This window comes from Tenrec ecaudatus, chromosome 10 (genome assembly GCF_050624435.1).
Source record: "Tenrec ecaudatus isolate mTenEca1 chromosome 10, mTenEca1.hap1, whole genome shotgun sequence".
NCBI classification, from domain to species: Eukaryota; Metazoa; Chordata; class Mammalia; order Afrosoricida; family Tenrecidae; genus Tenrec; species Tenrec ecaudatus.
In genome coordinates this window covers 106817848-106843555 of record NC_134539.1, presented here as the reverse complement: position 1 = coordinate 106843555, position 25708 = coordinate 106817848, and the positions used below count along the sequence as shown (strand labels likewise).

At 49.8% G+C, this 25708-nt stretch overlaps 1 protein-coding gene across 4 annotated transcripts in view; it reads left to right on the top strand.

Annotated features, from left to right (window-relative positions):
• Nucleotides 1-4893, top strand: part of KIAA0753 (KIAA0753 ortholog) — a 62710-nt gene extending 57817 nt beyond the window's left edge. For all 4 annotated transcript variants that reach the window (XM_075561151.1, XM_075561154.1, XM_075561150.1 and 1 more), the window contains one exon: nt 3538-4893. In XM_075561151.1, coding sequence (XP_075417266.1) covers nt 3538-3655 — 118 coding nt within the window. In that variant the 3' untranslated portion in view covers nt 3656-4893. The remainder of the gene's footprint in view (nt 1-3537) is intronic.
• Nucleotides 4894-25708: the final 20815 nt, after the last annotated feature.

Here is a 25708-nt window from a genome sequence, read left to right as displayed (position 1 = left end):
GTGGATAGACCCGGCACATCAGGAGGACGGACCGTGGGTCTCTCCGCGGTGAAAAGATGGCAGACAACCCTGTTGATAGAGACAAAGAAGAAATCTTAAAATTAGCTGGGGGAGCAGAAGCCAGGGAAGCTGGCTGCCCCGGATTCTCTGTGAATGTGCTGAAAGAAGAGAATTCTCAGTCTGGACTGCTGGACTCAGTGAAAAGACATTGCAAACGGAAAGGAAAGAGAAGTTATACACAGAGCTGAGGAACATTTTTTACCAACAAATAGCTCACTGCCATTGCCTTTACTCTGGCTAATGGGGCAAGGTAGAACTAACTGCCTCTGGGTTCCCGAGACTGTAACTTTTTACAGGAGTAAAAAGCCTCGTCTTTGAATTCTTTGCACAGAAAGATAGGTGAAGGTCAGAAATATCGGCTGGCATGGGGAGGGAGAATGGCCATTGCAGGGGGATTTAAAGAGTTTGTGGAAAAGTGTAATTGGATTTTTTTAAACCCCCCCCCCACATATAAGTAAATGAATACGGTCTCATACTACTGGTCATGTGTGTATGTGTGTGTGTGCACACATGCATGTAAGTGAAAGCACATGGTAGCAGCAGTATTATATAAGTCAGGAATTAAGTAAATGGAATTAGTGTTCTAAAGTGCTTACATTGGGATGGTGGAAAGTGTCAGCTGATGTTAGAGCTTAAGTCAAAGGTGCCTCTTGGCATCTAAGGTTTGCACTCAAGGACTAGTAGAAGCATCTGAGTCCATAGCGACAGGAAGGGATGGAACTTGGGGGTGGGGAGGTGAAAGAAGAGAACGAGAACTCTCTCATAACGTGATTAGAGTTACATCCAGGGTATCAGTAAAACCAAAAAGGACTCTACAGGGGGGCTTTACACAGGTGGTTGAAAACCCGTGGTATGGGCCACCCTTGGGTTATGAACATAGGACTCCAGCTAACCATACATGCATGCCCTTTAACGTTAAGTAAACTTGCTCTCCTTTGAAATGAACCCCTAGTTGGGCAAACACTTCATCACAGGCACCGTCGCTTGCTGCCCGTTCAGCTTTGAAGTCGTTGCAAAGCTGGGCCTGTTCTGCACTAAAGTAAAAACCATGTTCACGGTGTTTCCCCAAGTCCACTCACAGACTGAGAGGCCGGGACAGATTTCGTTTGTAACCCGGGGGCTGCTTGATCGTGCCCGTTACAGACAGACTGTCAGATTCACAAAACAACTCACCAGCGAGGGTGGGGGTGGGATAGAAGGGAAAGAGAAGGCAGAAGAGGGACACTGTGTGCCATGTGTCAGTCTGACTTTTGAATCATGCAGTGTTCTTTGCACGTCCCCCTAAGTCACAAGAAAGTCAGGAACTCTAAATTGGAAACAACAGAAATACCAAGCTTTTTTACAAGTAAACAATAGAAGCACCCTGACGGGCTCGATAAAGACGAGTCTTAAGTAATTGGAACACAACATTTTGATTATGTGCTCTCTGAGGACAGGAAGAACTCGCATCATCTATTGAACTCTAGTTACTCTGTGTGTGTGTGTGTGTGTGTGTGTGTGTTTGACTGTCGTGTGGGCCAGCAATTCTAAAGTTACTTCATATTAGCCACGAAACCCACTGCCATCGAGTAGATTCTAATTCATAGAGGCCCTGTTTAGAGTTTCCAAGACTGTAAATCTTTCCAGGAGCAGACAGCCAAAGTCTCTCCCAAAGAGCAGCTGGTGGGTTTGAACCGCCAACCTCGTAGTGAGCAGCCCAGTGCCTAGCCCGAGGCACCACCAGGGCTCCCGTATTTTAGGACTGATTGGCAAAATAAACAGTACTGAGAACAATGAGAGCTCCGTTTCCTGGCGCAGGCTAGGCTCCTGTGTGTTGGACAGGAGTGGGAAGTACGTGGAAGAAAGGTTCACTAGCCTCGTAAACCCTACTCAGGGTCACCGAGATTCAGAATCACCTCAGTGGCGATGGGTTTGGCCTCCAGATTTGGGGTTTTTGTCGAGAGGTGTCAGTGTGTCCGCGTGCTGCTTAGTGTGTCCGAGTCCCAGCAGCAGCGAGCCCGCTCCTCTGGAGAGAGCCGGTGCCAACGCTGGAAGCGCACTCATCGTGAGTGGGACTGCGAACTGCAGGGTCAGCAGTTTGAAACCGCTGCGGCCGCTCCGTGGACTAAAGATGGGGCTTTCTGTGATCAGAGAGTTACAGTCTCAGAAACCCACAGGGTCTGTTCTACCTGGGCCTACAGGATGGCTGAGAGTCGGCATCAACTCGATGGCCGTGAGCTTTTTGTTAACACTGGGGCGGGAGGGTATCAGAGGTCCCGGAAGGACGTGCTCGGAGAGTGACAGGGTCATGTCAGCAGGCCACAGCCCCGGAGCAGTCTGAGTGTCCACGTGAGCACTAGCACTAACAGATGACAAGCTGTGGCCTGTCACAAGGCTTGCTCTCTAAGCGGACCTGATCGGAATGAATGAATGAATGAACCTCGACGGCACAGGCTTCATCAACCGTTCGATGTAGGAGGAATGGTGGAATTCAGACGCCATTCTTAGACAGCCATCACAGTAATTCCAGCTGAATTTGATTGGCAACCGGATATTTATAGTCCCAAATTTAAATTAATGTTGACAGTAAACTAATGAATGACCATGGCATTTAGTTAATAAAACTAATGACAAAGAATTGTAACTTAGCAAGGGAGAAGTCGTTCCCACATCACCTTAGCTGATTCACCGAGTGACGAAAGTTGGAATCACTGGTCCAGTAAGGAACGAAGCGGCGGCATGCTGTGCCAAGGAGCACACCGGCCGAGTGAGGGCCACCCGCTCTTCAAGACAACCGAAAAGTGAGGGCACAGAGATAAAGAACGACTAAAAAGATGATTCCAGATTAAAGCAGTCCAAAGAGACTTAGCAACCAAATCCAACCTGAGAGTCCTGGATCAAATCCCAGATTAGGACGCTTTCTTTGGCTGAAAAGGACATTGTTTGGACAGTTGGCAAACATTTGAGTAAATTCCGTAGATAAGATGAGATAATTACATTGTACCGTGACTGTTTTTAGGAGAATGCCCCTTTTTTCCATTTTTAATTTTTTTTTTTAGGAATTACACACTGAAGAATTTAAGGGATATCAAGTCAGGCTGTTCAGAGGGTGACAAAAAAAAAAGTCTTATGTGAGGAGCGGGTGGGGGCACTGATTTGGAGCCCCACTCCCACAGCAGGCACCCCCTGCCCTCCTCTGCCCGGCATCGGCTGGATGTCCACAGCAGGTCTAGACTGGGATCGCCCTTGGTTTCAGATGGCCTGGTCTCAAAGGTCTGCAGGGTGAGGACCGTCCTAGGCCTCTGGTTTGTCCCGCAGCCAGGACTCGGCCTCTGGGAGAGCAAGTCTGCCCACCTTGTTGTTCTCCTTCAGAGCACGCTTGGCTATTTTTGGCCTCTTGGATCTCCATTTAGATTGTGCCAGGATTGACTGTCGTTGAGTCCCCAGCTGCGCTCAGCAGCGGCTCCCCTCCCTTTAGCTGTGCTGTTTGTCTTCCAGCTTTTCAGACGAGCTGGTAGATGAAGCGCTGGGGTTCGTGGCTGCTGAACTTCAGGATGTGTGTGAAGACTACGCAGAAGCTGTGTTCACCTCAGAATTCTTAGAGGCTGCTGCTTAAAGACTCCTCAGGGTGGAGGGGACGGGGCCTCATCTCACGCCGGAGAAGGGCGGCACCACCCTCTGGTTCAGCCCACAGGAAGCCTTTCGCTCAGCTGCCCGTCCAGGCCCCGAAGGTGCTGCCAGCTGGGAGGACACGGGAGCGCCAGTGATGGTGCCCTGGCGCGGCGTCTTCCTGGTGTGGGTAGTTTATGACGGACTCTGTTACAATTATCAGGGCCCGGGAAACATTGTGAATCGATTATGACAATATACCATTTTCTGAATGTATCCAATTCCTACTGAAACATTATGTCCATGCCTCTGGTGACGATAAGCAATTAACCTGGAATAAACTTCAGTTTCACACTGGGTGGGATTCGGGTTGCTGGTGCTCCTGCAGGCGGCATCCAGACAGCAGAAGCACCATCCCTTGCTGGTCCCATCAGCAGGCTCCGGTTTCTGTCTGCCGTCAGGACACCCGTCTCCATCTCCTGGGTTACCAACTTGTGCGGGGCGGGGCCCAGGGTTTGACTGAACTGCCACAGCCCCTGCTCTCTCCCCACCCGTGAAAATAGAAACCCAACGTACCCATGCCACCCCCCACCGCCCTGTTCTAGGGTGGTCTGGGACACAGTCAGTCCCCCTGGTCTCTCTAGATCTTCTGATAACTGTGAATTAGAGCAAGCTGAGGGTCTCCGGAGAGGACCAGGCCTCCTGCTTCTGTTTCCTCACCACAAACGGTGGTGTGAGCAGGGAGGACACAGATGGGCATCATGTGGTGACTCCAGGTCTCCTCAGAGAAGGGAAGAAACACAGCCATGGTAGCCCGGCCCTTGAACATCGCCTATTCCTGTTTGACCCAGAGATAGATTGCCTCGGTGTTTTCCGAAACCCTGAATGCAGAAGACAACTGAGCATGCCCCCACGCAGTGCGCTCACCTCGGCTGTGGCCGAGACGGGGTGTGCCCGCGGAGTGCTGCACCCTCTGTGTAGCCCTCCTGTTGACGCCGGAGGACTTCTCGAGGACCGTGCACTCCAGTGATCGTTTAAGCTGCTTGATCAGGCTTGCTTGTGCAAAATTAATTTTTTATGTTAATATTTTCCTGCTTAATTTTATATAGCCTCAATTTTCATTTTTTTAAGTATCAAGGGAAATTAAAAGTCTTTGATGGGGATTAAATATGTACACTGAAACTGATAGGCGTGCTTGTCGTTGGTAGTAATTTTGTGTGGCAGTTCTTACTATGCTGATGTGGTTTGTTGCTTTTTTAAATAAACTAAGTATTTTAAAGTATAAATATGCCTATTTGGAATAATTTACCATATCCCCCAACAAACACACAGGTAAAGTGAAGTGTGATCTCTGGAATCACTGAGAATAGTTTTGAAGTGAGCCAGCATCCTTTGGGGGTGGGGTTGGGGATGGTAAAAGAGCTAGCATTTACTGAGTATGTGCAGTGGCCGAGGCATTGTGCGGCGGGGTCTCCACGTCTTCCTGCACCCTCCTCTCCCGCAGGCGGGTCCTCTTACTCTCACCTTGCGGAGATGAGGACCGAAGCCTTGGGGACAAACCTGTACTGCAGTGAGGCCCTACTCGGGTCACCACCAGCAGGCCTGACATGCCGATCTGTCCACTGCGCGGTCCGGCCCAGGCTGCCCTTCCCACTATCTGGCCTCCAGGGCTGGGCGTTCACATTTGCGGTCCCCAGCTACAGTGAGCTGCCTCCCAGACACAGGTGAACTGCCAGAATGAAAACACCTGTGTGACGGTGGCAGCCGAGTCCGGTAGACAGACGGCATGCCAGCCATCGCTGGGCCCTCCCCGAGACTGACGCCACCCCCTAAGCTCCTAGAGGGCCCTGAGCTCTCCTGTGCTCCATCTCCCCGGGGAACCCTCATTGAACCAGGTCGCCTGTCTCGCACCATCCTCCCCTCACCCGCAACTGGCTCTGAGCTTGCATCCATTCAGTCACGGCCATCCTTTTCCAGTCTGGCACGTGTGCCCCAGGACAGCCTCTGGAGAACCGAGACACCTCCACCTTCTCCCCTGCCCCGAGCCCGGCTCCCCACGAGGCCCTCCATCTTGCCATAGAGCCAGGAGATGGCACCTGCATCTCCTTGCTGTCATGGCTTCTGCCCGACCCCTGTTGCGTGCACATCTCAGGGTGGCATTTGCCCCTGGCACCCAAACTCCATCCTTCTCAACCCCAGTTCCCAAACTCTGGCCTTCTCGGAGAATCTTACCAAGTCTGGCCCACCCATTCCTGGAGCACCTTGACACCTCAGCACTCCGACAGAAGACTCCTGAGAGCGAGCCCGTCCTTGCGGAGACACCTCCCACTGCCATGTCCTCACCACGCTGCTCCATCCCCACACTGTTAGTGCTTGGCTGCCGTTGGCGCCCACCCCACCCCTGGCCCTTGGTGTTCCTGAAGGCTCCTCTCCTCCTCCAGCCGTCTTCTGTGAACCAAGACACAAGGCTCTGCTCACCTTGGCTTCCTAAATCCTCCTATCTGCAATCTTCCCTGTGTCTTCTTGTTAGGTCCTAGTGCCAGGTCAGCCCAGGCCCTCCCACTCCTGGGCTGTAGAGCCCCACCGAGGGTCCCGAACCCAGGAGCCCTCTGCCTGCTCTGCCCCTGCTGGAGCAGGGCACATAGCACCCGAGCTTCTCTGCTCATGTTCGGCCACCCGCATGAAGATGGGCCAAGTCCAGGGAGTGGTCAGCTCAGAAATGCTGTGGCCAGGCGCCATGCTGATGGCAGGGGCCCTCAGATCCCAGAGACGCAGGCTCTGCCCTCTACCCCACAATCCCAGAGTTCTTGGGGTCTGGGCTTAATTAGGGCCTCAGAAGATGTGCAGACACCAATTCCTTTGAGCATGTGGACGGCTGGAGCTCAGGGGGCCCTCCAGATAAAAGTGGCCACCAGGCCTCATTGGCTATGACCTGATTGACAGAGCCACCCTACCTCGAGGACCCTAAATCCACCCTCCGCAGGAGACATGGTTCTCCTGCACCATAACCACGCAAACCACCATTCTTAGAGGTTCCTAGAAACCAAACCCAAAACTCCCCACCATCCAGTTGATGCCAACTCGTGCCTCTGTAGGACAGGGTAGAACTGCCCCTGTGGGTTTCAGTGGCAAACTCGATGAGAGCAGAAACCTCATCTGTCTCACAAGGAGCAGCTTGTGGTTTCAAACTGCTGACCTTATGGTTAGCAACCCAACACACAGCCCACTTGTTCTATTAAATTTTTCAATTTCACAGCCATGTTAGCGTATACAAGAAACAAATCCGGGGAGACTCGTGTGTATAAGAAAGACTTTATATATAAGAGCAGTTGATTGTTGAAAAAACATCCCAGTCCAGATCAAGCCCATACGTACAATATTTGCCCATATGCCCCATACCAATCTATAAAGCCCTCTTCAGACCCATGCAGCACATGCAAGGATGCCAAGTGCAGGAAGACTACAGGCCAGTGGGTGGGAAGGAAGTCTTACGGGTCCAGTGGCGTAAGCATCTGGCAGGGTCTCCATGTGGCTTCTCCAGTTCCCAGGGCACAGGGTCTATCAGCGTAGTGCAGTGGGTCTTGTCAGTAGAATGTCTCTCAGGGAGTGAGTCTTGAGTCTTGTTTGAAGAGTCTTCAAGGGAGTGAGCAGAGAGAGGTGTCTCCCACCTCCAAGGAGGAAAATACTGGAATTCTCAGAAGGCCATGCCCACTCAGAGGCCTCATTGGCTATGACCCGATTGACAGACTAGACTCCACCCCATCACTCAATCCTCTCCAGTCCCACATTGACTCCAGATTATGTAACTATCACAACAGCATCAAATGTTTAGCCAGAAACTTGCATCCATTGATGTTCATGGCAGCAGCAGTCATGGAGATCAAAGGACACATTGCTTTGGGCAAATCTGCACAGCCTTTTTTTGTTTGTTTGTTTGTTTAATCGTTTTATTAGGGGCTCATACAACTCTTATCACCATCCATCCCTACATCAATTGTGTCAAGCACATCTGTACATTCATTGCCCTCATCATTCTCAAAACATTTGCTCTCCACTTAAGCCCCTGGCATCAGCTCCTCATTTTCCCCCTCCCTCCCCACTCCCTTTCCTTCAAGAACCCTTGATAATTTATAAATTATTATTTTGTCATACCTTGCCCTGTCCGACGTCTCCCCTTCACCCAGACCTCTTTAAAAAGTGTTGATGTGTGAGGATGTGATCCCGAGGACTCGGGAGCACCTGCCTGAAGCCAGGGTATTCTCAGTTGCCACATAGGCACGTGGAAGCTGGGCATTGAATTACGAGGACTGACTGCGGAAGGATGGCTGCATTTGCATCGTGCTGGTGAAGAACAGGGAGGGTACCATCACCTGCCTGAAGGACAAACCCCCCTGCACGAGCAGCACAGTGAGAGCGCTCCTTAGAGGCCAGGATGGGAGACTTCGTCTCACGACCCGTGGACATGTCAGGAGAGTCCTGTCTCTGGAGGAGGACATCGATGCTTGGTTCAATAGAGGGGCAGCAAAAAAGAGGAAGACCTGGACAAGATGGACTGGCCCCGTGGCTGCAACAACGGGCTCAGACCTAAGAACAATTGTGAGGATGGCGTAGGACCCGGTGGTGTGTCCTGTTAGACGTGGGGTCGCTGTATGTTGGAACTGACTCGGCTGGCACCTATGAACATCGAACATCTAGCCAGTGCCTGGAAGTTGACAGAATACCTGTAAATGTATCCTCTCCTTCTCGGCTCTGCCAGTCATTGGGAGGTGGTTACCCATTGGAGCCAGGGCTGGTCGGCTTGAGTGAACATCCTGAGTGATGCCCTCCATTTGTTGATCTGAGAAATGGGGATAAAAATAGTACCCAGCCAGGTGATTGTGAAGATTAAAAGAAGCCACCCATGAGGCCACCTGGCACCCAGTAAGTGCTCACTGCGAACCCTGTGGCAGAAAACTCGCAGCGGGTGGTCGCAGGTCTAGTGCTGAGTGGCCAGCTGTGCCTCCATCTTCCCATTGCTTACGGCCCTCCCTGCTCCAGCCCTAAGCCTGTTGTTGTCTTGGCCTTCTGTGTTCAGCCTCAGACAACACTCCCTACTTTTGCAGCGACCGAGTTCAGTGGTTCATTACAACAGCACACAGAACTCACAACATTCACCATTAAAAGGGTTGATGAAGGAAGTTCAGGATGCAGATGTTCCGTTCCTTCAGGGCTGCTGATAAATGTCTAAGGGCATGTCAAATTTCAACCTGAAGGCATTCAGCTGAAGCTCTGTGGGCCCGCATGCCCCAGCTCCTCCAATTCAGTGCTCAGACGAGCCCCACTCCACAAGCCAGCCTCCGCCCCAAAGCACTCAGCTTGACTTGCTCTGAGCTCGAAGGCCATCACTCTGTCTCACTCTGTCTCCCAGTTCTGCTGCTGCTCCTCTGGTGTCACAGCTGTCTTCTGGAGCCAGGACGTTCACTGCACGGGGATCTCAGGTTCCACAGGGCATGCTCCACTCCTGGCTCTGGCTGGTCGTGAAATCTACCCTCCTGCTTCTCACAGGGCTCATTTTATACCTGTGTTAGTCCTGGTGGACTAAAGAAACAAATTCATAGATACTCAGGTGTCTAAGAAAGAGCTTTATTTCAGATTTTGTACCCCAAAAAGAAAGATCTATATACAAGAGTAATTGAATATTGAGAAAACATCCCAGCCCAGTCCATATTAAGTCCATAAGTCCAATATTAGCCTATATGTCTGATACCTATATAAGACTGTATTTATCAGTCTATAAATTTCTCTTCAGCCTCACGCAACATAAGTAATGACGACGAATACAGGAAGACCACAGGCAGCGGCGTGGAAAGTCTTGTGGATCCACTGGTGGTGGCACTGGCATGGATCTCCATGTGGCTCCTCCAGCTCCAGGACTCTGGCTCTATCAGTGTAGCTCCATGTGGCTTATCAACAGGAATGTATCAGAGAGAGAGAGAGAGCCTGGCCCCCATTAAGCCATTTATCTCCCTAGCACCTCCAAATGAGGTTATCAAGCTTCAACATGATTGACAGGCTAGACTCCACCCCTTCACTCTTAATAGTCTCAAGTTGACACCAGGTTATGTAACTAACACAATGCCCAACAGAATGGCACTCCAATGAATCTTGCTAACAATTCCTCACAGGTAAATCCAATCAGTGTCCTCCCCCTGCCCCCTTCTTACTCCAGACCCATGAAGGAAAAAGTTGTTTGGTGGGAGCTCACTGCCATAGAGTCAATGCTGACTCATCGCGACCCCCTGTGGGCTTCTAAGACCATAACTGATGACGGGAGCAGAAAGCCCAGTCTCTCTGCCAAGGAGCTGTTGGTGGTTTTGAACTGCCGAGCATGTGGATCGCAGCCCAATAGCTAACCACTGCACCAACAGGGCTCCGTGTTTGGTGGGAAGGGCCACATTAAGTGATTCGAAGACTTGCCATTTCAAACATGACGCTTAGCAGTAGTCTTCTCAGATGTGCTTCTGGTGACTCTGAACACATGGCTGGGGCCCCGCTGCAGCTGGGTGACTTGGGCTGCCTCCAGCAAGGGACCCTCTGGCTCACAGAGCCCAAGCCTGAGCTTAGCCCACGGCTACTCTCCCCTCCACTCCGCCTCCCCTCCCCCAGGTTCACCTGACACTGGGTCTTGTGCAGGCAGTGCCTCCTCCCAGAACTGGAAAGCATCTTCATGGAGTGGACAGGCAAAGTATTGACCCGTTTCGCAGATGAAGAAAGAGAGGCCTACAGATATCCAGGGACTTGCTCGCTCCGCACAGACATGCAGCGGCAAACGCCGAATCCCCTCTGGCTCTCTACCAAGTCTAGTACTTCCATCTCTCCATCCTGTCACACGGCTGTGCTTCTCTTCAAGGGGATGGTTCCCGGAAGTCTAGGAAATGCAGCGCTGCCAAGGCCAAGTGCAGTGTCTTTAAACCAGCAAGTCTTTCCCGAGGCTCTGTTCCGTGCTCAGGACTGGCCGGACCACAATGAGTGCCACACGACTGACTGACTGGCCGGCTGAGAGGCCACGCTGCTGCCTCCATTCACATCCACCTCGTCACCTGCCCCTCGACCCTACAGGACCCCCAGAAAGAAGATGACAGCACCCACTGCCAGTAAGTCTATTCTGACTCAGTGACCTTCTGTATCGGGTAGAAGCAGGGTTTCAGAGGCTGCGCATCTGGATGAGAGCAGACAGCTTCGTCTTTCGTCCTTAGAGAGACTGGTTGGTTTGAGCTGCGGGCCTTGCGATCAGCAATCCGCTGCTTCCCCGACGGCGCCACCAGGGCTGCCAGCGTAGCCCCACTGCTGGAGGGCAGACGGCGAGGGGTGCTTTGTGGGCGCTCATGAACGCTCACAGAAGCACCACGCGGGCCATGACGAACCCTCTTGCAGGTGAAGCTGAAACTAAATGAGATGGAGAGTTTTCCCAACCAGAAAGCGGGACTCGCCATGTTGACAACGTCTGTGCTCTTCCCAAGGTACCGCTGCCTCACACGGCCCCCAGTCCGCCTCCTCCCCAGAGCAAGGAGGACATGAGCATTGTGAATGCAGGAGGGGACAGTGCTGGAGTCAGAGCCAGTGCAAGAGAGGGGAGTGCAGGCCACCCGCCTTCTGTGCCTGCGTGCGTTCCTTCGTTCAATGCCATCAAGCCGATGCTGACGCATAGCCACCCTGTAAGGCAGGCTAGAATGCCCCTGCGGGGTCCGATTGTAACTCTCTACAGGAGTACTAAGCCGTCTTTCTCCCGAGGAGGTGGTTTCGAACTTTGCAGTTAGCGGTCCCACGCGTAACCACCCACACCACCCGGGCGCCTGGCTTCCTTCGTTCTCGGTTGTGCATCTTGTAGCTGCTCAGCAAGACCCGCAGGACCTTTGATGAGAATCTTCCACGAGAAGCCTCGGGCCTTCATCAGTTGCACGGCTGACTCTCCAAACCACGATGGTTTTCACATGCAAAAGACGTCTCCGACTGGTCTCCCCAACCACCACAGGGCCATGGAGGTGCTCAACCCACAAGGGAGATCTCCCCCCTCAGGTCCCTCTGAGGAACGCCAGCCCCTTGCACCCATGCTCCCCACAACCCCCAAATGCCACCTCAGGTATAAGCAGCCCCCACAGAGCCTGGGGAGAAACGTCAGGCAAACTGGAGGACAACACTCAGCCTCAAGAGTGTTCCCTGAGTGAGTTTTCTGTGATTGCAGAAACGGAAGGGAAGGGAGTCCTAGCCAGACAGGGGGACTACACCCTGATGGGCACATTGATCAGGAGCAGGATATCTCACCTGAGCAGAGGTGCCCGCCGGTCGACCGGCGGACCACAGCATAGTCTCTGGTGTGTTGGGGAGAGATGGAAAGTTGACAAACAAGAACTGGACCCTTTGGATCCCAATTAAATCAGGGAGAGAGAAGGAGTTCTCACAGAGGGAGGGGGGAAAAGCGGGGTAAGCAAGTCGTATGGATGAAAACACCAAATACTAGGGGAAAGAGAAAGTTAATGCCATCAGAAAGCCCAGTGTCCCAACAAAAAATCACCAGACACAGAAAGCACAGAGAAACAATGGCCCGTGCGAATGGGCACGGCAAAGGGGTGAACACATATCTAGGGCTGATCAAACCATGGCAGCCAAGTCATTGCCATTAAGTGGATTCTGACTTGCCCTGACCCTCCCTGCAGGGTTTCCAAGACTGTAACTCTTTATGGCAGTAGAAAGCCTCTTCTTTTTCCCAAGCAGTGGCTGGTGGTTTTGAACTGCTGATCCTGTGGTTAGTAGAGCAACACATAACCCACTACACCACCAGGTCCCTTAAATGACAGAAAGGAAGCATATAATACCACCACATTAAACATAATTAAAGAACTAAGGGAAAAGACAAAGAGCAAAAAGAAATAGGTAAAACAGTGCTAGAACCAAATGGTGGTCTAAAAAAATACTGTAAATAAAAGAGACAGTAGCTCAACGGAGAAGCCCAATCAGAGGACTGACCAACAGATTGGATGAGTCTGGCCCTACGAAACTATTAAAGAGGGATGGGAAAAGAGGGCATACAGTTATTCAAAGCTATATACAAAAGGAAAGATGCTTAATAAAGGGAACTGCACAGACAAGTGTAAGTGCCGGAAATGAGGTATTTATGCTTGATCATTCTTTCTTTCTTTAATGTTTGGTTCTTCATAGTTTTAGTAAATATTTAAGGAGCAAGGATAAAACTCTACTACAGGACACACAAAATATAAAGATGTAATTAGTGATAATAACAAAGAGGGGGACAAGAATGGTGTAGATACAAAATCTCCTGCATGTTAATGATGCTAAGTTGGTACCAACTTCTCCTAGAATGTTATCAGTCCAAGCTCTTCAGCAGTCATGGTTAGGAACGACTAAGAAAATATGGGGAAGACACAAACGGAAAGGAAAGGGGGACCAAAAAGGCTCACTACCACAAGCCAACAAAACACAAGCGCAAGCAGTACTAAATGACAAAATAAGAGAGCCTTAAAATACACACAAAAACCAAGAAATGTCCAAAGTAAGTCACTTCTTGTCGGTAATTTCACTGAATGTAAGTGAACTTCCGTCAAACAACAGAGAGTGACAAGATGGATTTTTGAAAAATGATCCAGCTATATCCTGCTTACAAAGGATACACCTTAAACCCCAGCACACAAATAGATTGAAATTGAAAGGTTAGGAAAACATGTTTCATCAAAAGAGAGCTGGCAATTTTAAAATCACACAAAGTAGATGTTAAGACAAAATATGTCAGAAGAGCTCATGCATTATGCAGTGGTCACTCGATCAAGATTTCACAATCATAAATAACACACACTCAGCATTACTCACAAAACTCACTGCCCTTATTCTGTGATGCTCACCTTCCTGACATGATTGCCGAGGACGTAAGCAAATGTCGTGAAGAAAGCTGATGGTGCCTGGCTATCAAAAGATATAGCGTCTGGGGTCTTAAAGGCTTGAAGGTAAACAAGCAGCCATCCAGCTCAGAAGCAACAAAGCCCACACCGTAGAAGCACACCAGCCTGTGTGATCATGAGGTGTCGATGGGATCAGGTATCAGGTATGAAAGACCCAGAATTTAAAATCCTATCAATGTGAATGGGGGAGCGTGCAGAGTGGAGACGCAAAGTCCATCTGCAGAAGGATCACAAGGAAGAGACGAGCCAGTCAGGGTGCAGTGTAGCACCGATGAAACACACAACGTTCCTCTAGTTCTCTAATGCTGCCTCCCCACCACTATCATGATCCCAATTCTACCTTGTAAATATGGCTAGACCAGAGCCTGCACACAGGTACAGATAAGAGCTGGAAGCACAGGGAATCCAGGACAGATAAACTCCTCAGGGCCAATAATGAGAGTAGCAATACCAGGAGGGTCAGGGGAAAGTGAGGGGGAGAAAGAGGGAACCAATCACAATGATCTACATATAACCCCTTCCTAGAGGGATGGACAACAGAAAAGTGGGTGAAGGGTGACAGTGGTTAGTATAAGACATGGGGGAGAGTGGGGGAGGGAGGGAATAAAAAAAAGACATGGGGGAAAAAAATTTTAAATTATCAAGGGTTCCTGAGGGAGGAAGGGGAGGGGAGCAGAAAATAGGAGCTGATACCAAGGGTTCAAGTAGAAAGAAAATGTTTTGAAAAGAATGATGGCAACAAATGTACAAATGTGCTTGACATGATGGATGGATGGATTGTGATAAGAGCTGTACGAACCTCCAATAAAATGAATTTAAAAAACAAACAAACTCCCCCCTATTGAGTCCATTCCAACTCATGACGACGCTATAGAACAGGCTAGAAGGGCTTCCCTGGGCTTTCCAGACTGCCACTCTCCCCAGGAATAGAAAGCCTCGTCTTTCCTCCATGGAACAGCTGGTGGTTTCGATCTGCCAACCTTGCAGGTTGCAGCCAAACTCGTAACCACTGTGCTGACATTGGAGCACTGAAATACCTGTACACAGACACACATGGAAGAGAGATAGAGCACTGCAGTCATAGTTGGAGACGTCAATAGCACCTTCAGTACTGGACAAGGCATCTGAAAGACGATCAAAATGGAAACAGAGATCTGAATGACAATACAAACCTTCCAGACGTCGACACAGAGCATCCTACCTGCAGCAGCACCCCCCGCCGTCTAATGCCAGGAGTCCTTCTCTGGGAGAGACCAGATTGTAGATCATAGAGCAAGTCTCGATACATTTGGAAAGATTGAGATGGTACAGAGTATGTTCTCTGTCCAAACAGATTGAAGCTGGAAACCAATATTAGAGGAAAACCATGGGAATTAATTAATCCTCACACTCCTACACTGTAGGGGTCTAAGGAAGAGAACACAGGGAAGTCATACATTCCTTAGAGCCGAGTGAAAACGAAAGTCCAACGTACCAAAACGCCTGGGATGTTCTGGAGGTAACCCTCTGAGGAAAGTTTATTGCAACAAATGCCTACATTAAAAAAGAAGAAAAAGGGAGACAGAACCCTAACAGGCTCACTTGAAAGCTCTAGGGACTAGGAGGAAAAGACCACGCCCAGCCTACGCCGAGCAAGATAAAGGACACAACCAAGACCAGAGCAGCAATAAAGAAATTGAAAACAGGGCAGCAATAGAATCAATACAACCAGAAGTTGGTCCTTTGGAAAGAATAATAAACGTGACAAGCCATTAGCTAGTCTGACAAAGAATAGAAAAGATGTCAATAACCAAAACTTTACCAGTGAAAGGGGAAACGTGACCACTGAGCTGGTAGAAATAAAGACAATCATGACAGAGTAACTGTACAGCAACAAACTGGATAACCCAGCTTCAAAGGGGGGAAATCTTAGAAGCATACATGTATCCAAACTGACTCTAGAGGAACTAGAAAGCAGTCATAGACCCATAGCAGGCAAATAGATAGAACCAGTGATCAAAAGCCCCCCAAGAACAATAAAAAATCCTGGACCATAAAGCTTCAGTGAGGAGTTCTACCAAACAGTTAAAGATGGGTTGATACCATTACTGTGTAAACTCTTCCAAACACAAGAGAATAAAGGCATACTTACTCCCTAAGTCATTCTGTGAAGCAAACAACACAGACCTAAACCCGATAAAGACACCCCAGGAAATCTACCAGCCATTATCTCTTAGAAATACCTTTGCAGTCAAATGCTCTTGATAAGAGTTGTAAGAGTCCCCAATAAAACGTTAAAAATATATATCTTTGCAGAAATCCTCAACAAAATACCAGCAAAGAGAATTCAATATCATATTAAAAGACTCCTACACCATGGTCAAGCGAGAGTTGTTCTAGGAATGCAGGGATCGTTCAATAGAAAAGTTAATCGCCGTAATACACTGCACCGATAGAACAAAGAAACCGAACCCCAACATCATCTCTCTGGATACAGAAAAGGCATCTGCAGGAAACCCACCCTCCTTTTCCCGAGCAGCACCCTAATGAAGTGGGACTAGACATTTCTCGGTTCGAGTTAAGCTTTATATGATAAGCTGACAGCCAACATTAAACGTGGAGAAGAAAGATGGAGAGCTCGCTCGGAATGGGGAACACGACAAGGGTGCCTGCGTTCCCAGGAGTTCTCTTCTCCCGAACTTCCCATGCACTCCAGTCCTGAAGACAAATCTATCCAGTGCACTGACATCACACCTGGAGGCCCGGCTGAAGGTGGCGCCAGAGGGAGTCCAGGCCCCACCCCAGGTGGGAACCAAGGAGGAGGAGCCAGGCAGGTGAGGGAGCAGAGTGAGGGGCAAGAAGGCAGCACTATCTAGCAGGGTGGGTCTCAACAGCCTGGGGGGCAAGTGAATATGCTGGGCTCTTCAGGGTAGGAAGAGTGAGGTGGCTCTCTGTACAGAGCACGCACAGGGCCTGGGCAGCGCCGCCCCATAGAGAGGAACGAGGCAAGGTGGTCCTGTCTTCCAGGAAGAAGGTGGGGCGCAGGAGTCACTACTAGGAGCCCAGCCTGGGAAGAGCCGAATGGAGCAGACTGGAGGCTGTAGGAGTTTGCTGTGGGCTAACGTGGTATAGTAGGAGGAGAGGAACGCCATTGCCCACTGCCAAGCTTGCTAGGGGCTGAGTGGGGTTTCACTCACAGTGACCCACTGCAGAACAGAACAGAACACTGTCGGGCTCTGCATCATCATCCTCCTTGTGGTGATATTTGAGCCTATTGCTGTCAATCCATCTTGCCAAGGGGCTTCCTCTTTTCCACTGACTGCCTACTACGTCGACCAGGAGGTCCTTTCCAGGGACCAGTCCCTCCTGATCCGTGAGTATTGGTACATGGGGACGCGGGACAGTCTTGCCATCCTTGCCTCTAAGAAGCATTCGGGTTGTGCTTCTGCCAAGACAGGTAGATTTGTTCTTCTGACTGTCCATGGTACTGGCAATCTTCATAGGCTTCAGTCTTTTTGGTTCTTCCCGATTCAAGTAGCACCAGGAAAAGAAGGCAGCCACAGGACGCAGGGGTGGAAAGGAGGTCAAGGGCAGGGGCCATGCCCCGGGGGTGCAGGAGTCAGGGAGGGGAGTTCAGACATGGAGTTCAGCTGCTGAAGCCGGGCAGTTCTTGGGAGTTGGTGAGCAGTTTCAAGGGCTCCTACCAGGAGTGGCCCCTCTGTACTGGGAGAAGCTTCAGCTTGTAGGGAGGGCTCAGCCTGTTGTGGGGTTGGGGAGTGGCACCAGGAGCCTCAGAAAGAGGTCCCTGAGAGTAAAAATAATAATTTATAAATTATCAAGGGTTTGTGAAGGAGGGAGGGGACAAATGAGGAGCTGATACCAAGGACTCAAGTAGAAAGCAAATGTTTTGAGAATGATGATGGCAACAAATGTACAAATGTGCTTGACACCATGGATGGATGGATGGGTTGTAATAAGAGTTGTACGAGCCCCCAGTAAAATGATTAAAAAAAAGAAGTCAGGGAGGACAGATGGCTCAGGCTGTCCATGCAACATTCCTGGAGGTTCAGGGGTCCTTGGAAAGAGAGGTAGGTACATGGTGGCACGCCTGCAGACTCTCTTTGGCCATGTCCCCCCAGGCATCATGGAAAGCTCTGTCTGTAGGATGGCCGCAGAAGGCAGCAGGTAAGGAAGTTTGGTCAATTTTGCACAATGACATGGCCTTTGGAACCCAACTCTGTCAATAACTGAGGAGTGGGTGTATTCAATGTTACGTTCGATTCCTTAGCCAGAGCAACAGACAGGAAAAAGACATCAGAAGTATCCAGACTGGAAAATAAGAAGTAATATTTTCTCTGTGCTAAGATGATCCAATATACAGACAATTCTAAAGAGTCCAAAAGCAAATGTCTAGAATTACTATAGGACTATAACAGAGTTGTAGAGTACAAGAGGTGCTAGTGACATAATCTGTTGTCAATTTGAGACTTAAGAGCGAAGGGGTGGAGTTTGGCCTGTCAATCAGGTTGCAATTCGATGATCTCATTTGGAAGCGCTAGAGAGATAAATAGCACACTGGAGGCAGGACACAAACTCACTCCCTGTGGGATATTCCTGCAGAAAAGACACATGGAATGACAATAGAGAGAGCCCTGGAGCTGAAGGAGTGACGTGGAGACCCCTGCCAGCTTACACCACTGGACTCATGAGACTTCCCACCCACTGGCCTGTGATCTTCCTGCTATCGGCAGCATTGTATGTGTTTCGTGAGTCTGAAGAGGAATTTGCAGATTGGTATCAGACATATGGGCTAACCTTGGACTTATGGACTTGATCTGGACGGGGCTGGAATGTTTTCTCAATATTCAATTGCTCTTGTATATAATAAGCTTTTTCTTATACACATAAGCGTGTTTGTGAATTTGTTTCTCTAGTCTACCCAGACTAATTCACAAGGTCAACAAATAAAACTCAGTTGAGAACTTTGAAAGGGCAATTAGGGAAATAATTCCATTTGCCATAGCATCCAAGAGAATAAAATACGTAGGAATAACTCTAACCAGGGACCTGAAGGCCATATGCAAGGGAAATGGCGGAGCACTGTTGAAAGGGATTTGAAGAAAACTTAAGCAAATGGAGATGTAGCACATTCATGTATTGGAAGATGGATATTGTTAACATGTCAATACTACTTAAGACAGATACAACGAGATCCCCACCAAAATTCCAGTGACCCGCTTTACGGAAATGGGAAAACAAGTAATCAGCTCTCCATGGACTGGCTGGAGGCGCCAATAGATACAGCAAAATTGAGAGAGAAGAGCAATGTAGGAGGCCGACAGTTCTTGATTTTAGAGCATATACCGTGGTGACAGTAATCCAAACAGCCTGGCACGGGTATAACAATAGACACATAAGCCGATGGAAAAGAACTGAAAGTCCAGAAATAAACCCACACATATGGTCAATGGAGTTTTTGGCAAGGGCGCTAAGTTCATTCAATGAAAATGATATTTTCAATAAATAGCTCTGGGAACCATTTATTGGATGACACAGTTGCTGGGGCTGAGGGAGGGGAGTGGGGACCCTGTCTTGGCTCTGCTAGAGCTTTTAATTAACCCAGATAATTGTTCATCACTTTAGACCAGTGGTTCTCAGCCTTCCTAATGCCGCGATCCTTTAATACAGTTCCTTATGTTGTGGTGACTCGCCACCACAACCATAAGATTATTTTCGTTGCTACTCCATAACTGTAATTTTGCTACTGTTATGAATCGGGTGACCCCTGGGAAAGGGTTGCTTGACCCCCAAAGGGGTCACGACCCACAGGTTGAGAACCGCTGCAGGTTCAAGCCCCAGACTCACACATTCTCTTAGGGGCCTCTTTCCCATCTGAGCAAAGGACTTTGCTAAAATAGAACCTGTTGCTATTGTGAAGGCTCAAGCCCTCTTTAGACATCTGAGAGAGAAAAAAGCTATAACGTTTTCTTCCGTCAACACCCCGATCCACACCAGACACAGATACACTCACATGCACACTCTTAGTTTCCCATTCAATTCCAGGGGGCTTACAGTTCCTACAGTTAGGCATTCCTGGACCCCAGGTGATGAGGCTTCGATTTCTGGAATGAGTTAATACTCTCTGCAGGTGTCTTTCTATGTATCGACGGATCCATCACAGAGCATTTTTTTTTAGATCTTTTATTCCTAGGTAGACAGAGAATGAGAATGGCATGTGAAAGTCAGACACAGAATAAGAAAGACTGAATAAAAATGGTGCATTTGAATGGAGGTGCTGGCGAAGACCATTGAAAGTACTATGGACTGCCCAAACAAACAAATCGCCTTGGAGAAAGTATAGCCCAGAATGCTCTGCAGACAGACACAGAATAAGAAAGACTGAATAAAAATGGTGCATTTGAATGGAGGTGCTGGCGAAGACCATTGAAAGTACTATGGACTGCCCAAACAAACAAATCGCCTTGGAGAAAGTATAGCCCAGAATGCTCTGCAGACGCAAGACTGATGAGACTTCATCGCACACACGTTGGCCCTGTTGTCAGGAGAGACCAGTCCCTGGAGAAGGACGTCATGCTTGGGAAAGTACAGGGTCAGTGAAGCAGAGGAAGGGCCCTCATTGGATTGACACCGTGGCTGCAGGAATGAGCTCAAAGACTAGAGCAATTCGGAGGCTGGCACAGGACTGGGCAGTGCTTCCTTGTGCGCTACACAGGGTCGCTGTGAGTCACAAGCCACTCGATGGCATCTAAGAGACCTAGGCGACACGAGCATGGATCACCCACTTTTCCGCAGATGGAGTCACTGGGTGGTGCAGCCACATCCAGCTGCTCGTCAACAGGTTGAAGCTCAAGTCCACCCAGAGGTGCCTCCGAAGGAAGGCCTGGTGATCTGCTTCCTAACAAGCCACAGCTCTGCACACGCTCACCATGAGTCAGAGTCGACTCACTGGCAACCGGCTTTTGTCTGCCAATGGAGGACAGGGGACTGGTCCCACAGGAAATCAGGAGTGACACTGGGACTAAAGGTCTTCCAGTTCCCAGTTTGGTGCTCATTTGGCCACATCACTGTTAATTCTCTAACCTTTTAGCCCACGCTCTCCTTTCTCACACACACACACACACACACACACACACACACACACACACACACACACACACAGTACTTCCCTTCCTCCCTACCCCAGGAATTTCTAGTAGTAACTTTTTCCACTGGGGGTGGGGGCAGGGTGTCAGAACAGAAATCTGCATCCCCACGTAGGGGGGCATTGTGTCTTGGGCCAAGAAGGCTGTTGTTAAGTTTTACTTTCTGTAGTTGGCTTGAGAACTTGACTTCTGAAAACCGCACTTGTTCTTATTCCCCAGCTATGAGATCTTGCAAGGAGGAGAATTGCTGGAACCAAATCCAGCAGCTCCAAACCCAGCTCCCGCTGCAGCGAAGCGGTAGGACAAGATGTCCCTCCATTTGAAGCACAACTGATCTGGGAGTGTCCTGCCAGAGGATGAACCAGCACCCCTGGGCGTGGAAGAGCACTGCATTAGGTCCAGTCGACTAGAGAAACAAATCCAGCGACACTTATAGATGTGTGCGAAAGAGCTTTATATCAAGAAGTGATTCTTTATCAAACAAACATCCAAGCCTGGTCCAGATAAAGTCCATAAGTCCGATACTAGTCCGTAAGTCCCTCTTTAGACTCAGGCAGCTCATGCAATGATGCAGAATGCAGGGAGATCACAGGCTGGTGGGTGCAAGGTCATGTGGATCCAGTGGCTGTGGCCACATCCCAGGGTCTGTCAGCAGGAAGGTGAAGGCAGAGACCGAGGAGAGGTTCCCAGCACCCTCCTTAGGAGAAGGCCACACCCACAAGGAGGCACCCTCAGGCTGTGATCTGATTGACAGGCTAAACCCCGCCCCTACACTTTTATATAGCTGCAAGTTGACATTCAAATTATGTAACTACCACAAGCACCAATCCCCACATGCCATCAAGTCAACTCAGACCCCTGACGACCCCTTGTGTGCCAGAAGATCACGGCAGTGTTGGGTTTAATCTTGGGATGAATAAATACTCAGGCTTGTCTTCATGCCCTTATGTGATTTACTGCAAGGTAGTCGTGGCAAAGCACAAACCTCACTACACTGATTTAGAACTGGAGAGTCAGAATGGATTACAACTGCAATGGTAGTTCAAGGTTAGGCTCCACATCTGTAGACTTGAGGGGTTTGCCTTCAGCTTACAGCTACCATCTGTCCAAGGTTGGCAACAGCAGGAAGAGTCTCAGTAGAGAGAATAAAATCCTAGAGCAGTGGTTCTCAACCTGTGGGCCGCGACCCTTTTGGGGGTCGAATGACCCTTTCACAGGGGTCTTCTAAGACCATGGGAAAACATAACTATTTCACAATATGTAATTACATATTGTTTTGTGATTAATCACTATGCTTTCCTTATGTTTAGTTATGTTCAATTTGTAGCAATGAAAATATATCCTGCATATCAGATATTTACATTCTGATTCATCACAATAGCAAAATGACAGTGATGAAGTAGCAACGAAAACCATTTGATGGTTGGGAGGTCACCACAACGTGAGGAACTGTATGAAAGGGTCATGGCATGAGGAAGGTGGAGAACCACTGCCCTAGAGGAAGGTGCCCTGGCCCCTGCCTGAGCAGATAAACAGAGACTCAGGGCTTACAGGTGAAGTTCTCACCTTGGCTTCACACAATAAGGGCCAGTGGGATATTGGATACTAATCTGCTGTCCTCTCTGGGATTTGAGTTGAGGCAAATGTCACATTTTTTCTTCAAGGCTAGAGATTCAGGAGGTTCTCAATGAGTGTCTCAAGGCTAGTTTACAAAGATTAACTGTTACACTGTTGTTGTTTGGCATAGTGCACAGGGTTAACGTGACCTTGAAGGTTATTTACATTTCATCACACACTCCCACGAGTTTCTAAGGAGCCCTGGTGTACAACCGCCTTGGGCTGTGATTCCCAAGATCAGGCTCTCGGAGGGAGAAAGACCAGGCTTTCTATTCTCATCAAGAGTTACAATCTGGGAAAGCCACAGGGGCCCTGGGTATTGGGTTGCTCTGAGTCCAGGTTGACTCAGTGGCAGTAGGGGTTTACTGGTGATCAAGGTCTAGAGGTCCTGCCAATTCTGTTACTGTTGGGTTGATGATTCTAACTCGTAGAGATCCAGGAGTTTCCGACGGAAACTGAACTCCCAAGGGATTCCAATGGCTCTGCTCGTTTGGAAGCGCACCTACTGAGGTAGTTAGTTATTGTGCCAACCTGGCCCATAAACGCATATGGGGTTAATTGAAGGGCAGAGAGATAAACGGCTCGGTGAGCCTTGCCTTTCTAGTTCTTAGGTCTCTTGCTTTCTGATGGTTGGACCAGGGTGCAGCCGCCTTAGCCAGTTCCCTGCTTCAGCTGGCAAGGCTCACTTCCTGCTAGACATCCTTGAGGAGATGCTGCATGGACCTATCTCGACGCAGCTGGGTGCTGGAGCAGCCATGTGGAGACCCCTGCCAGCGCTGAGATGCTTACACATTCACTGATTTGGCTTTCCTCCTGCAGTCGGCATCATTGCATCTGTTTTGTGAGATGGAGGAGGACTTTGTGGATTGGTGTCGGACATAGGGGTTAATGTTGGACTTGTGGGCTTGGGCAGCACTGGGTAGGGATGTTTTCTTGATGCGCACTTACCCTTTATATAAAACTCTCTCTTATACATGAGTTTCTGTGGATTTGTTTCTCTAAAGTACCCAGATTAACACAGAATTCCAAACCAACCTACCAAGCCACAGTGGTCCGCTTGATTCCGACTCATAACGACTCCATATAGACTTTCCAAGGCTGTCAATCTTTAGGGGAGCAGACAGCCTCATCTTTCTTCCGCAGTTAAGCAGGTGGATTTGAACAGTTGACCTGTAGGTTAGCAGAGCGGTCCAACGCTGACCCCATAGCACCATTTGAGTGCCTGAAACCACACCCACTGCCCTCGAGTGTATACAGACTCCCTAGGGACCCAGCAGGGTTTCCAAGGCTCACAGCTTTGTGTTTCTCCTGGTGGGTTTGAACCGCAGACCTTGCGATGACTTTAGCGCTTGCCAGCCAGCTCAACCTAAAAACAATGTGCGGTTGTAGTGGCCCCTACTGGCCATAGCTCCTGCCAACTCCCCTTTCTACCCCTTTCCCCTCCCCCCCCCCCCCCAATCCCATCTCCTGGATAACTTTCTAGACAGAAAGTCAAGGCTTCCCAGGAATACTGTTCTCTCAGCCTTCAGGAACAGATTTGCATATAATCACCCGAGGGGATTTCTCCAACTGCCTCTTTATTCATCAGCAGCCGGCCTGGGCCACGAGCCTTCGCCAGGACGGATGAGGGCCGAGCCGCCGCTAATGTAATTGGCATCTGCTCAGAGAAAAGTCTCCCCGTTGTGGTTTACCCGGAGCCGCTCGGCCAAGGGCGGCCGGGCCCTGGGATCTCCCGAGCGTCCTTTCAGTCAGCGTGTAATCTAGTCTATCTTTAATAAGTGGAGTCAATTCACTTTCAAAACCCTTGTAAAATCCAGCCTTTTAGGCGTTCTCACCAGATGCACTCAAATTCCAATGTGAACCCCGGGCAAAAGTGCCCGCGAGATTGCCCTGGGGGATGGGTTGGCAGCAGCCTGGAGGGTGGTGCTGATAGACAGCCCTGGAGGCTCTGACTCAGGGCTGGGTTCACCCCCTCCCACCTGCCCCGGTACTTCCCTTGTGGGCTTTGGGAGGGGGAGAGGGGAATCCACTGGATCAGAGCCCTACTGGAAAGGCTTAGGGGTCTGGTGGCCCTACTGGAAAGCTTTCGGGAATCTGGTGGGCTCTTGGGTATAGAAGGCCACACGGAGACAGGGTGGAGTGGCCATTTGCCTGAAGGTAGCCTCTGAGTTAGTGATGGAGCCTCCTGGTTTTCGGTGTCTTGTTGTTGTCTTAAGTTTTTGTTTTTTCCTTACCGTCTTCCCTCTCATAAAGACCATGCGGGACAGAGAAGCAATACCCCTGTGAGTTTCTGAGACCGTAACTCTTGACGGGAGTAGAAAGCCCTGTCTTCCTCCTGCAGAGGGCTGGTGGTTTTGAACAGCTGACCTTGCGGTCAGCAGGCCAATATGTAACCCTACGCCACCAAGCCAAACTCACTGCCATCCAGTCAATTCTGATCCGTGGCATAGTTTGGGTTGGTGGCACGGTGATTATGTATTGGGCTGCTAACCGCAAGGTCACAAGTTTGAAACCACCAGCTGGTCCCGGGGGAAAAGACAAGGCTTTGTGAAGGCAGGGCTTCCACCTCTAACCCTTCCCCAAAAAGTTCTGCTTTCTTGGATTTATACCACATCAAAAATAGAGTTTGGACATCGTTCAGGGCTCACGTGGTGTTCCTTTGAAATGTTCTGTTGAGTGTTGGGAGCAAGGAGAAGCCCAGAGGCGCAAGATCAGGGCCGGAGGGTAGATGGGCTAAGGTTTCCCAAGGCAGTTCTCATACGACAGCCTTGCGACCCTCAAGGAAGGACGAGCAGGTAAAATTGTGATGGGAGAATTTCTCATGGCAACTCTCCCGCCCCTCCCCCCCCCCCCCCCCCCCCCCCCGCCACTGCAGTTTTCATTTTTCTTAGGCCTTCTTCCCCATAGCGCCCCCTGCTGGTGCTGTCAGAGAGCCTCTGGGCTGCAGTGGGTCACGGTCGCTGCAAGTCAGAATCAACTCAATGACAATGAGCTTGAATTTGGGTTTGGGGGCACTGTCTAAATGTCAGTGAGGTGGTTCCAACCCTCCTGCTCCTCTGTGGGAGAAAGATGGGGCTAGCTGCTCCTGCACAGAGGCACCACCCTGGAAACCACGTGCGGGTGACTCTGAATCAGACTGGAGGAGCTTGCTAACCACCAGCAGTTCCGGACTCCCAGTCGATCCTGGAGAGAAAGACGAGGCTCTGTACTCCGGTCAAGATGTGCAGGCTCAGAAACCCAGAGGGCAGTTCTGCTCTGCTGCTATGTGACAGACTGGCCTCAATGAGAATGAGTTCCTGAGTGTGTGTCAGAACTGGCTTGAGGGCAGTGGTCTCCCAGGCCAGGCCCTGT